The sequence below is a fragment of the Lates calcarifer genome, linkage group LG7_2 (genome assembly GCF_001640805.2).
Source record: "Lates calcarifer isolate ASB-BC8 linkage group LG7_2, TLL_Latcal_v3, whole genome shotgun sequence".
In the NCBI taxonomy this organism is placed as follows: Eukaryota; Metazoa; Chordata; class Actinopteri; family Centropomidae; genus Lates; species Lates calcarifer.
The window spans coordinates 1,678,858-1,692,155 of record NC_066854.1 but is presented as its reverse complement, the minus strand read 5'-3'; the positions used below and the strand labels follow the sequence as shown (position 1 = coordinate 1,692,155).

General features: G+C 41.2%; 1 protein-coding gene across 5 annotated transcripts in view; it reads left to right on the top strand.

Moving 5' to 3' along the window:
• The window catches only part of LOC108873107 (SLAIN motif-containing protein 1), a 148,277-nt gene that overhangs the window by 133,495 nt on the left and 1,484 nt on the right, over positions 1-13,298 (top strand). For 4 of the 5 annotated variants that reach the window (XM_051066088.1, XM_051066089.1, XM_051066087.1 and 1 more), the window contains 7 exons: positions 848-953; positions 2,317-2,429; positions 5,351-5,430; positions 5,523-5,634; positions 6,464-7,879; positions 9,820-10,153; positions 10,251-11,326. In XM_051066088.1, the coding sequence (XP_050922045.1) occupies positions 7,762-7,879; positions 9,820-10,153; positions 10,251-10,326 (528 nt within the window). In that variant the 5' untranslated portion in view covers positions 848-953; positions 2,317-2,429; positions 5,351-5,430; positions 5,523-5,634; positions 6,464-7,761 and the 3' untranslated portion in view covers positions 10,327-11,326. Of the gene's footprint in view, positions 1-847; positions 954-2,316; positions 2,430-5,350; positions 5,431-5,522; positions 5,635-6,463; positions 7,880-9,819; positions 10,154-10,250; positions 11,327-13,298 lie in introns of those variants that run through there. The other variant, XR_007809122.1, reaches the window with a different exon arrangement.

The window sequence follows — 13,298 nt, the reverse complement described above, 5'->3', positions numbered from 1 at the left end:
GGAAAGAGTGAATATTTGTCATTCCTGCTTTAAAATGGTCAGTCTGCAAGATAATTAACTTCAGGTTTGAAACCTCGGTTTAGTGCAACATGAACAATCAGAACTTTTCTCACTGTGTTTGAATGAGAACACCTCCATCTCAGTGTTTTTGAGAACACAAACACACACATCCTCACTGTTCTGTTGTCTTCTGGCAAGATTGAGAGAGTGCCAGCCACAGTATCTCCCCCGTCTCTCTCTCTCTCTCTCACACACACACACACAGACACACACACACAAATGCACACAGTTCAACTGAGGGCCTGGCATGGATCCTCAGCTCACAGGAGGCAGCGGCGTCCCTCAGGGATCCATAACCAACCAAATACCTCAGAGAGAGAGAGAGTGCAGTTCGCTTACCCAGCTGGGCCTCAGCACTCTCTCACTCACTATGTGTGTGTGTGTGTGTGTGGGAGGAGGAGGAGGAGGACCAGATGACACAGGCGACTCCCAGCATACTGTGGGTGAAACGAGGTTGATCACCTGATGTGGAAGAGAGAAATCAGGAGGTTGCATAGATGCAGGATGTGGCCAAAAGTATATGGACACTCAAACATCACTTCCACTCCTCCACTCTTGTCTTTCACAAACTGTTATTGTCTTTTCAGAATAAGAGACTTGCTTTTATGGGGAGAATATTACATATAACTTAAGATCTGGATTCTCCATGTCAGCATGAATCAGTTTGTTATATTTAAGGTTTATAATATGAAGACGTTTCATTTTTGAGGCTGCTGATATTGAATTTCTTCAGCTTGTGATTTTTGTTACAGCTGAAATTTTAAAACTAGAACCTATTTGTCTGCAGGAAACAAACGTCCCACAGTGAAGACTCAGAGGAAAGGTCAATAATCTGCAGCTCGGAGCAGAGGTCCAGAAAAAGTGGGCGTCCTGTCTCCAGCGTGGTGAGCCAGGTGAGTTTCTCAGTGAAGTGAGGTCAGTTAGATGTGTAAAAGTCAGTGACCCAGACTTTCACCTGACACACCTGTTAACTCCACCTGGCCGGGGTTAAAGGTCATCATGAGCTCAGTGTGTGTGTGAGAGAGACCCAGGATTTAAAGTCTTTGGCGGGTGATGCTGCTGCCTGGGTGTCAGGTGTTTCCTGGTGCTGTTCTGCCCTCTGCTGGCTGCTTAGTGGAAGTGTTTCAGGTTGACTGAAGACAGAAAGTTTGGTTTATTTTTCATGGTTTTTGTTTTCTGTGTGTGTATTTTTGCATGTGTTGGTCTTCAGAGCTGCTATTACATGTCAGTATTCATCCTTTAAACCCCTTGTATGCTCAGTCATAAGTCAGATAGTGTTTATTCTCTGCTCAGAAATCTTGTAGACAGATGAAATAACAAAAACATACTCGACTTAGCTCCTCTGCAAGTTTAGAAAATTCAAACTCCATGGCTTATAAAACGATGTAAGAGGCATTTTTCACTGTTTGCTCAGATTTTGTAGACAAAACAATTAATGAAGCAAATAATCAGCGGATTACTTGATGACAGCAATTGTTAGTTACATTACATTACTGAAAGCTGGAGCTAATTTTAGGATTTTTTGGATTTTCAAATGGACAATAATCAAGCATCAAATCATATAAGGCCATGATATGGTTTTAATAATCAGACAATCAGTTTATGTAGCTCTTAAATAAATGTGGTGGAGCAGGAGTATAAAGTAGTGAACTAATGTACATCCAAACTGAACCTAAGTGCAGAACTGGAGTAAATGTTTGTGGTTTTTTTTCCAGCACTGGAAGGTAATCACTAACAGTTTGTGATAACATCCAGCTCTCGTTTGTGGTTAATGTAATGCAAAGCTTTGTTTCTTGGCTTCCACACTTTTCATTTGCTTATCGAGGCATATAGCAAGAAGATGGGTACTGTAGTCCACTTTTAAGGTGATTCAGTTGAGTGTTTCCATTTTATGCTCCTTTATACTTCCTCCACTACATTTATCTGCCAGTTTTCATTGTTAGCATGTGCCCAGCAGAAAGATTAGCTCTACCTTTACCAGCTGCAGCATTTCTGATGCTTCCATATTAATGTTTTACTTCAGCAAACAGAAACAAACTCTTACAGCATCAGAAAACTTGAATGACTTTGATTTGTTGTTGTTTCTTTTTTCTTATTTCCAGTATTCTTAATGGATGTTTTGTGATGTTTGATGCAGCTTAGGTGAATTTTTGTTTGTCTGTTTGCAGCTAGATGAATGTGTTGCTGAGATTCAGAATCTGCCTCTGTATGAACCAACCTGAGAGCAGTGTGTGTGTGTCTGTGTGTGTTTTTTAGAGCTCCTGTCACTCCCATCTCCTCCTCCTCCTCCTCCTCTTCGCAGAGTTCAAGGTCGCCGTGCGGCTATTTCCAGCTCGTCTTCACTTTGATCCGTGTCGCAAAATGACAAGGTAACGAAACTCGGGGGGTCAGCTGTGTTACAGGAACACTTCCACAGATCGGGAAAGAGGAAATCAATCCTGCCTGACAGTGTCTTCAGGATACTCCGACCTGACTGGACCATGACAACTGCACACACACGTGAGGAAAGTGTAGACACATGCATAGATAAACACTTGAACTCACACTAACATGCACACAGATGTACACAAACAAACACTTGTAGTCTACACAAACACAAGCTGTAGCCAAATATAGCTCTCTCCAGCTGTCTGTCTGACACACATGACCTCTGTCAGCTCTGGTTTGTCTGTCGTCTTGTCAAGGTGCATCAGAGAGACAAGGTGTCCGCCGAAAAAGTTCATCACCAGCTAACTGCTTCTGAAAAGTTCAGCTCTGAAATGCTGTGCCAGTGTTTTCAGGGATGGAAGATGAAGCTAATCCTTCAAATCCTTTACAAAACAGGGACCAGCAGCTGAGGAAGAGGTGACTGTGTTTTGGGAAAAGGATGGAAGTTATTTAATAACCTTCACGGCTCAGTCAGAACTGCATTATGAAAACTAAAATTTGGACTGAAATCACTTGACTCTAATGAAATTACTGCAGATGGTGTATGTTTGTAGATGTTAAGTATATTTGTGCTGATTTTCAGTCACACAGACAGGAGCAGATTGCTACCTTCTTGTCCAGTCTGCAAAACTAAATGTGTAGATGTTACAGTGAAGTTGACCTTTGACCTTTTGGATATCCTATTAGACATTTAGACAGATGATATAGAAATATCTCCAGCAGGTGTTCTATATAGATGTATTTTGACAAGTCGCTCCTGAGATGATATGTTCACAATAACATGATGGTAGAGGGACAACACAAAAACATAGAGCTTGTGGCCTCAGCTGTCACCAGTGTGGAGCCTATGTCCATTTAGTTTTTCTCTGAATATTTTTAGGATGCTGACAGTATTGGTCCTTCTCCACTTCCTGCAGGATGTATCTGGGTGGTTGGCTGGGTTTGCACAGGCCCCTGTGGTGTCCTGTCCCCAGTTTCTGCCTCCCAAGAACCCTGTGTCTTGTTCACGTCTCTGTAATGCTGACACCTCGAATCTTGACTTTTGGTTGCAACTGCCCAACGTACTTTAGTCACTAAAGTCTGTGTGTAAAGACTGAAAAAAGAGAGAAAAAAACTGTTGGACAATTAAATTTTAAGGTCTCACAACAGCCTAGGTTGTGTGATGTGATGTCCTGAACCGCCTTTGTGGCTCTACAAGGCCTCTTAAAGAACTACCCTTAGAGGAATATACAGCCTTTTGACTGTTTCCTCTGCATGCAGTGCCATGCACCAGCCAGGCGTCTTCATATAATATAGATAAGAGAGAACCGTATCTGCCCTCCTCCCTCAGAGGTTGTAATATCTGGTGTTTCTGTGGCCAAACAATGCCTGTAAGCACTGGCAGCCATTAGACTCACTCCCAGGTCATTGAGCATTCCCTGCTTGCTAATTACAACAGGGCCTGTAGTTGTCTGCACCCCTGCCTCCACCCGTCTCCCCCTCCCATCTCCTGTCTGGAAACACACGGGCATCTGTGGAGGACGGTGGGAGGGTCGCGCAGGGGTTGCAAGGGGGACGTATTTCTGACAAATGTGCCATCTTCATAATTAGCTCGGAAGCAACATATGAAACATTAAACACGCCGGGCGCCGACGACAATCAAAACATTTCATTTGTTGTCAATTATTCATTACTTTGAAGGTTCTGAAGGGGTCGTTAATATGGAAATAAGCTTGCGATGCTAACAAGGTTGTAGTATCTGATTCCAAATCATCTGAGCGCAGAGCACCCCTTGCTTCCTTTTTTCTTTTAGGCTAATATTTTGACTTTTCTTGTCTTTTCTATTGTGATTTCTTCTCTTATTCATGAAGCCTCTTCTTCAAACAAAACCATTTTTCTGACTTAAAAACAAGCTGCTTTTATCCACTTTATTAAAGAGGGAAAAACTCTGTTTGATGGAATTCTTTGATAGCTTCAAGTGTAGCTCAGCCTCAAATGAAGTTAAACCATCCAAAATTAATCCACTACATTTTTTTCTTTTTCTACCTGGCTTTATTAACGTGTACTTCCTCTTAGTGGCTGTCATAGCAGACCTGCCAAGAGAGCGACCAGTAAAGTCCCTCTGTCTGCAGCTTTTCACGGTTTAGTTCCCCTACAATTAATTAACGGGATGAAAAGTCCCATGCAGCACCTCGCCGCCGTGGCTACCTTTGCCAGATGTCAAGTCTGAGAGACTCGGTCTGGAAAAATAAGCCTGAGGCTGGGGCTATTTAAGGTAATTAGTTTGGATGCATGCAGCTCTCGGTGCCTATTACCTGTCAAGTGGTGCCGTCACCACCACCTGCCCAGGGCGCCATTCGGCCCCCACACATGATGAGGGGACGGAAACAGGGAAGGAGAGGGGAAGACATGAATGTTTTACATCTACTGAGTTGTTACTGAGTTTTGTTACTGTGATGGACTGAATGAGTGAAGCATTTTAATAAAATACACTGTTTTCCCTCATCACCTTAAACTGAATTCATTTTAAAGTGATGTAACTAATTTCCATAACAATAACTACGTTGAGCCATGCAAAATGAAATTAATATGAGGCATCACAAAGAACCAGAAAGCCACACAGTAACACAGACACACTAACAGATGGAGGCAGTGGTATTCCAGCAGCTCCCAGTAAAATCCCTCTTTTTGTCACTGGAGTCTGGTAGAGATATATAGAGATGTTTCTGGTATTACTCTTTAATAAAAAGCTCTGCCTCTGTAAATACAAGTTCTCTGACATATTATTGACCATTAAACAAAATCAATTAATCCTAAAATACATTTACAGTCAGTTCTCTTCCTGTTTAACTCACACGAGGATTTTCTTTTGTGTGTTTTCCAGTGTCGTCGGACCGGCCGTCACCTTCGGGATCAGACCCAACTCTGAGAACCTGACGGCTGGAGACGTGGCGAAGACAGCAGGTACGTGACCTGTTTCTCTGCTCCTCTACGCTTTAACAAAACAAAAACAACCAGATTCATTTAGGGGTTTTTTGTTTTTCCTGTGTTGACAGACCTGAAGAATGTGCAGACGCAGGAAACCAGGACACTCACTCAGTTCCACTTCCTCAGCTGGCCGGCTCAGGGCATCCCCACCTCTACACGCCCTCTCCTTGACTTCCGCAGGTACTGCTGCTACCTGAGCACTCACACATAAACACAGCAGGGGAGAAATAACACCAAACTTTACTCCTGATACACACTCATAATAGGGCAGATGCTCTGTGTTGTAGTACCACATTAACCCACAGGAGGGCAGCCATACTCTACTCAGTGGTTGTTAAATGGTAGAATTTAGTTATCAGCACTGAAACTCAGATATTTCACATCTTTAAACACATGATGAAGCAACAATATTTCTCCCTCCCATCCTTCAGTCTTTTTTCTTGATATTTTCAGTTTCCTGGCTGGATATCAGAGATGAACGCTGGTTTTTAATGACTTCTCAGTCTTTTTAACTGATCTCCAGTTTGGCATCACTCTTATCTTAAAATTGTTTACACAGGCAGATATATGAAGCTTAGTGTTTTCAAACAACGCACACAGGTTGTTAGGTTGTTAATTCCACCTGTAGTTTCCTGTTGTGTCTATTACTCATGTAAATGTCACCAAATCCAAAGTTGTTGTAATAATCAATGTGTCACTGTTTTTCAGTTTTTATTGTCAATTAAGGTGTTCAAACTTTTGGAATGAAATTCTTTTACAACTTGTTCCCTCCTTTTTGTCCTTTTTAACATATTTTAACAAAATATGTGAATTTTGGTCTGTGTTGCTTTTACTGGTGACTTTTAATAAAGAAAGAAAAACAGCACTTTTCACTGGTTTTTGCCTATGACGTTGTAAATCTGACTAAACAATCATTCATCATTGATTTATTATATATTTAGGTCATGAAGTTAGTTCACAGCAGTTAGATGGTCGAGGTCTTTTATCTAACACTTTGCTTTTCTTTCAGCTGCTGCCATCTTCTCCTCCTGCACCACGCATTAATCAAGAGGAGAGAGAGAGTAGGGGAATGACCCGCAGTAAAGATCCAGCTGACTATACTGTGACATTATCATGCTTATATATTGTTATATGTGATATTTTGTTTATAAAATATTTTTTGCTGTTGTTGACTGCCATGTATGTCTGCGACACCTGGTCTTTGCCGTATTTGGGAAGAGAGCAAACTTGCTGTTTAACTTCAAAATTCATCATGTCAGCCGACGCTTATCGGCCTCTCTTTCAGGGATTCTACCTCGTATTGGACTCAGAAAATAAATTGCCACGTAACGGTGCCGGAGCAGTACCTATGTACACCAGCTGGGTGTACATAGGTAATCTGAGCAATGCAGTTCATTAAGGATGAGTATCTCCCATAGTGCAGTCTCTAAGGAACCACTTGTAAAAAGATACAGATGGGAACCACTGTGGTGGGATTTGCCTTACATGTGGGTGACAGCAGCGAAACAGTAAAACATGTTTTCTAAGCAAATGCATTGCCATTCAAACAGCTGCAGTGCCGGCATCGTCAGGAAAAGTCCCACTGACAACAAGCTGCAGACTTTTTTCTCAGTACACATGGCTGACTGAGGCACTCAACAGAACTCAGCCACTGTGATTTCACTGCTTTGACAAATCATAACGTTAGGTTCATTTTTAACAAAGGCCTGGGTATGTGGAGTTTCAAAGATCTAATGCTGCCTTCACACAAAATCAACAAAATGGGATTTGGGAGAATTCACGTTATTCCAAGATGGTAAAGGTAAGGAAAATATAGATTGGCTATACCACACACTATTTATGCATAATGACTTAAGAAAATGCTGAGCTTGGCATTCCAAGTCTCCCTACCTCTCCACAATATACGAGTCCCTTGGATTTTTAATCTCTCTTTATAATGTATATATGGGTTCTAACCTCGAGATATATTGCACAGTTTATCATTAACCCTTGGGGGTCTGATGCTATTTTCTCGATTTTTACATCTTTTTTAAATTAACCTTCCAAAGTACTTGCATATAAGACCCAAGTGTTTTATAATTTAAAAAAAAATGGTTCGATATTTAACATTTTGTGAAAACGCACCTTTAACCGTGTCTTAAAGTGTTTTGGTACTTTAATGTGTTTACCGTCTCAGTCTCAGATTCGCAATAGTAGTAGAGCATCTTCCTGTTAGCTGACGTATGTCGTCATTGGTCACGACGTGGCTCGTCATTGGTCACGAGCTTCTGGGAGGAGCTGTTCAGAGAGGAGAATCAGATATGAACCATGTTCGAGTCATTGCCTCTGTTTGCCAGTAGTGCGGGGGAACGTCACCACCGAGGTCCGGATGCTAAAACAAACTCTGGAGCTGTTTTTTGTGGAGCTGTTCTGCGGCGGCGGCGAGGTGAGGCTACCATGCTAACACGTGGCATGGGTATTAGCATTAGTAGCAAGCGTTAACATTAACGTTAGCATAAACATAGAGCGTTAGCATTAGCCTTATCGTTTGAGGATGTTTTTGGCGATGTTCCCCAGATGCTAAAACAAACTCTTGAGCTGTTTTCTGTCGAACACGGGTGAGATTGGACGCTAAGCACACCTGCGGCGGCGGCGAGGTGAGGGTGTTAGCATTAGCATTAACCTCACCTCGCCGCCGCCGCAGGTGTGCTTAGCGTCCGATCTCACCAATGGCAAGCGTTAACATTAACGTTAGCATAAACGTAGAGCGTTAGCATTAGCCTTATCGTTTAAGGATGTTTTTTGGCAGTGTTCCCTTTTTGGCGTCTTTTTTGTTTTTTGGGTTGAAGTGTAATTGTGGCGTCCCTGCCACGTTGTTGTCAACTGTTTATTAGTCTGTTTACAATTGTTTGCATCTCTGTACCATCACTAGCATACCATTAGCATACCGTAGCAATTTACTGTTTCTTTGTAGTTTGTAGTTCCAGCTTGGTCATTTTAAGTCAGTTTATGGTGGATTATCGTCGTCATGGTTCTTCTAGTTGCGGGTCTAGCGGTTTTCAGTGTGGCATTGTGATCATTTTGTAATTTAGTTGTTTTGCCTCTTTGCCGTTTGTGGTAGTAATCTATCCATAGCCATTCATTGATCCCCTCACCATTTGTTTGTGGTGACTGTGACTGGAATTATGGTGGTGAAGATGTCAGTAAGTTGAGTCAGTGTTGACTTAATTCTCGTAATTCTCAGATGAAGAGCGCACGTTAATTCTGTTAGTTTACGAGGAATTTAAAGAGACTCTAACGACACAATGTAAAACCGCAGCTGTCAACAAAGCCAGGGAGACTGGTCACGTGTTCTCTGGATTCTTAATCTGTAATATGAGAATTAAGGACACGGAAAATATGTGATGATTTTTTAGATACTTGGATTACAGTCAACACGTGGGTCACATGTCTGAAATTGAGCTGTTAGTCACTGTTAATGATGTTCTGCCTGGAACACTGTGGCTGTATATGTATGAATGTAATGCTGTTATGTTCAGTATGAACTTCATGTTAACAGTATTTCAGCCTCAGTGGAAACTGAACCTGGATGAAATAGAAAGATTCTATAAAGTGGTTCACATTCATATTTCTCATCATTAATACTGCATGTTTTGGTTTGATATAGTAGTAGTGTCATTTAATATAGTACTGTCATCCAGCAGTCTTGTCTAGTCTGTGGTGGGTGGGCACTGTCCTTCAGAGTCAGCCTCTCAGTCGTCGTGCTGGTATCCACCTGTGGGGTGGTACTTAGGTAGAAGTAGCAGTTTAGAGATGCAGTGTTAATTACTCTGGGTAAAACCTATCCACCGTTCATAGTACAGGTTAACTGGGATGGTACACCTGACGTCACCAAGTTACTCTGATAACCCAGTAACTTTGCTTCGTGGTACAGGCCTCTGCTCTGTGCCCTGTATTTAATGAGATTAGTATTGAATATAATAATGGCTGATTAATCATGTCAGAAAATAGTAGCAGTTTTAATGATACATAAAAACTCTAAATAGTTGTGAGGTAATTTTCTGTCAGTGTACTGAAGTATAATTAAAAATACCACAAGTTAAAACCCTGCTTTTAAAAATGTACTTAAATGAAAGTTTTTAAAGTTCCCAGTAATGTACATGATTTGTTCGGTAAAGGAGATCATGACCAGCTTTACGTCTTAAGGAATGGAGGTGTAATAAAAGAACAGACATGACTATACAACATGATATGTGATGCTATATTCCATTTATTTGCACTTTCAGACATTTTCTTTTCTCTAACCCGTTGTGAAATTTAAATCATGGAGAACTCATTTTAGTTTTCTTTTTTGCTTGTTCATCTGTTCTCCTCTCCCTCCTCCAGTCCCCTCACCAGGCCAACTTCAAAACAGGGTCCAGAGCGTTGGAAATTTCTCCTCCTTGTCACGGCAACCACCGAAGGCCACCGCCTACGTCAGTCCTACCATCAAGGGCTCAGCCTCCATGCTGACCTCCACCAGCCTGCAGTCTCTGAACAGCAGCAGTGGGAGTAACGGCGGGGTCGGCAGTGGGATCCCTCTTCTCAGCAAACCTCCCAGTGGAGGGGGGACACCCGCTTCTGCCCCGAGCATTCCCCGCAGCAGCCTGCCTCGCCCCGCCTCCTTTGTGGGCACCACAAGCTCCACCCCCCGCAACAAGGTGGCCCAGCCAGTGCGAAGGTAAACTATTTGTTTTATTTCTTAAAAACACAACTGTATACTTGCTCTTGAATGAAAATTCAGGATTTCTCTCCTACTCATTCTCCTTTTTCCTCAGTTTACTGACACCTCCAAAGAGCTTGTCCACCCTCAGTGCCCTTCGTGACAGCACCTGGAGAGATGGCTGCTACTGACGAGCGGAGGAACCGGTGCAGTAGTGCAGTGGCACCCCGCTGGCTGGGGTAACTCACTACACCTCAACGTCACATCTTTCATAGGGGGATATTGAATGGGTTTGACCAAAAAGTAACCTTAGATCTGAGAGATGCTGCATAGAATAGGTAGATGTTACCACAGTTGAGGGTCTGATCTGTTCTCTGACTGATCTCTCATGTCATCCATTCAATCCTAAGCAGAAGCTTCACACATAGGCTGAGTTTGGTCCGTGCCAAGGGGGAGTTGGTTCCTAGTTGCTCTGTTGCTCTTGTGCAATAAACCACTGGCTGTAGGGTATCCATCATGCTAACCTGCTAAAGAGGGCTGCCAGTTTTTATGAAATGAGCCTCACGATACTGTATGTATTTATATATTTATTTTAGGTAAAAAATTTTGGACTAATCAGGTGTTTTTTCCCTCTGGCAACAGGCGCCATTAATGCTGCTAAAATGTAATCAGTCCCTCTTAGTTTGGGCACATTTGGTGTAATTTTTACAAGTAAGACATTAAAGTATGTATTCATGTACAAAGCTAACTATTAAGTGTGCATACATATATATATATTGATGCAATATGACTGATTTTTAAATGTGAATCTTGACCAAAATGAAAATGTCTAAATGTGTTTACAAAATTGTCACCAACACAAAACTTTGTGCATATTAACACTTTCAAATTGTTTAACAACCTATAAGGGAAACTGTTCTTGTTGCACTTTGTATACATTTCTGAATTTACTGCTATTTTTATGTTCTGTTTACCAATGTTTGCACTTCTTTTAAGTTGGATTCTCTGGATTTGGGGGGGGGGGGTTAATTCAATGTCTTTACATTTTCTCTGTAATATTTGTCTTGGGGTTTTAAATGACTGTTAACATGGCACATCTCACAAACTGTGACACTTTTGTTACTGTGATGGACTGAATGAGTGAAGCATTTTAATAAAATACACTGTTTTCCCCTTAAATTGAACTCATCTCAAAGTGATTTAACAATAACCATAACGATAACTATGTTGAGCCATGCAAACTAAAATAACATAACATAGCATAGGCATCACAAAGAACTAGGTCTCTCATGTTTTATGATGCCACCTAGTGGTAGAGCTTGGTGATGTTTCATTCAGTCTTTGAACAGTCAGAACTTTCTTCTGTTGAGTCTTGGTGGTTTGTTTTTTTCTAATATTGAAATGCTATCTCAGTCGTCTGCCAGTATGCCTTGTGTATGGAGAATCGTATCACTCTTCATTCATCTTTTGCTTTACAGTTATAAACTGTACACTGGGCACATTGTACAATGTATTTATCTATTACAGAGATAGATGTACGTTAATGTAACGTGTAGTGGGGGTTGGGGGGATTAGTCTGTGACAGTCTGCGTGTGTGTTTGGGGAGGGGGAGTGTCTTCACCTGGTGTTGTCCTACGTGACCCAGCAGTTGTAGTTGTATCTCCTGACCTGAGGCAGATTCCCCCTGTAACTGGCCCATACACTGGCCAAAAACAAGTCTACAAGAAGAATGGAGGTGAGATTAGACTACAATCCCCAAACTGGTATTTTCAACTGTACCATACCAGGGATCTACTACTTTGTTTACCATGTCCACTGCAAAGGAGGTAATGTGTGGGTGGCACTGATGAAGAACAATGAGCCAGTGATGTACACTTATGATGAGTTCAAAAAGGGCTTGCTGGATCAGGCTTCAGGGAGCGCTGTACTCCCATTGGGACACAGAGGTACTGTACACATACAGCTGCTGTCAGACCAGGCTGCAGGACTTTATGCTGGTCAATATGTCCACTTGATGTTTTCTGGATACTTACTGTACCAGATGTAAGAACATATAAAGGTGATAGCAGTGACATATGATGGTAAATTTCACCATATTGATAAGAGAATTTGATAGCATCAACATACTTCATAGAATTAGTCTTTGCATTATATGCATCACATCTGTTTTTACACACACGGGTGGAGTATCAGAAAGCAGTTATAAAACAATGAGCGCAGTTTGCATAGAAATATTGCGATAACCCATCTGGTTGCTGGCTGTGATGTTGCTGTGGAGAGCAGAGGTCAAAAACACTACCAAATATCTCAGTTGTCATAATCCTTGTATGTTTACAGTGTGCATTTACTCTTATATCCATACATACATAATATATCAGTGATCATGACTTTACTGGAATAATTCCTTTAACAATGAGGTTTTATGTTGCAGAATCGTATTCACTTTTCACTCATCTTTTGCTTTACAGTTATAAACTGTACACTGGGCACATATGAGCATATTGGTTTAATTGTACAATGCATTTGGGTTATGTATTAGGGGTCATGATACAGTTATTGTTGATGTTCTATGTTATTTGGAAAATGCAGCTTTCAACAACAGCATCCTTTGTCTCAAAATCTTTTTGGATATTTTATCCAATTTCATCCTGTGTCCAGAACAGAAAAAATACTAGGCCCACAATTTGGAAAGAGAACCATTGTTTGTTTTGTTTGTACTAAATATGAGTACTTATCTCTCTGCCAGTGTCTTCCACAAAGTTTACTGTGCTTCATTATCAACTGTAAACCTCTGACTCACCTTTGTGCACTGTACTACAATTACAACAGGCTGTTGCATTATATTGTCTCTCAGGACAATAATACCCCCAGCCACATTTAAAGGATTATTGAAATCGATAATATGCAACAGTAATGATGCTAAATTCTGCTGCTTGACCGTGAGTAAGAAAAATTACAAATTAAAAAAATTAAAAGTGGAGAATGCAGAGCATGAAAAATAAAGTTCAAAGTAATGTACATGATTCCACATGATTTCCCAAATAGTTATTGTGATTGGTTCTCAAAGATGTAATACTTTGTCTTGTCATATGTGACAGCTCATTTTCTGAGACAGTTCTCTTATGTTTTGAAAATGTAGTGGTTCAGTTGTAATGTTGAATAC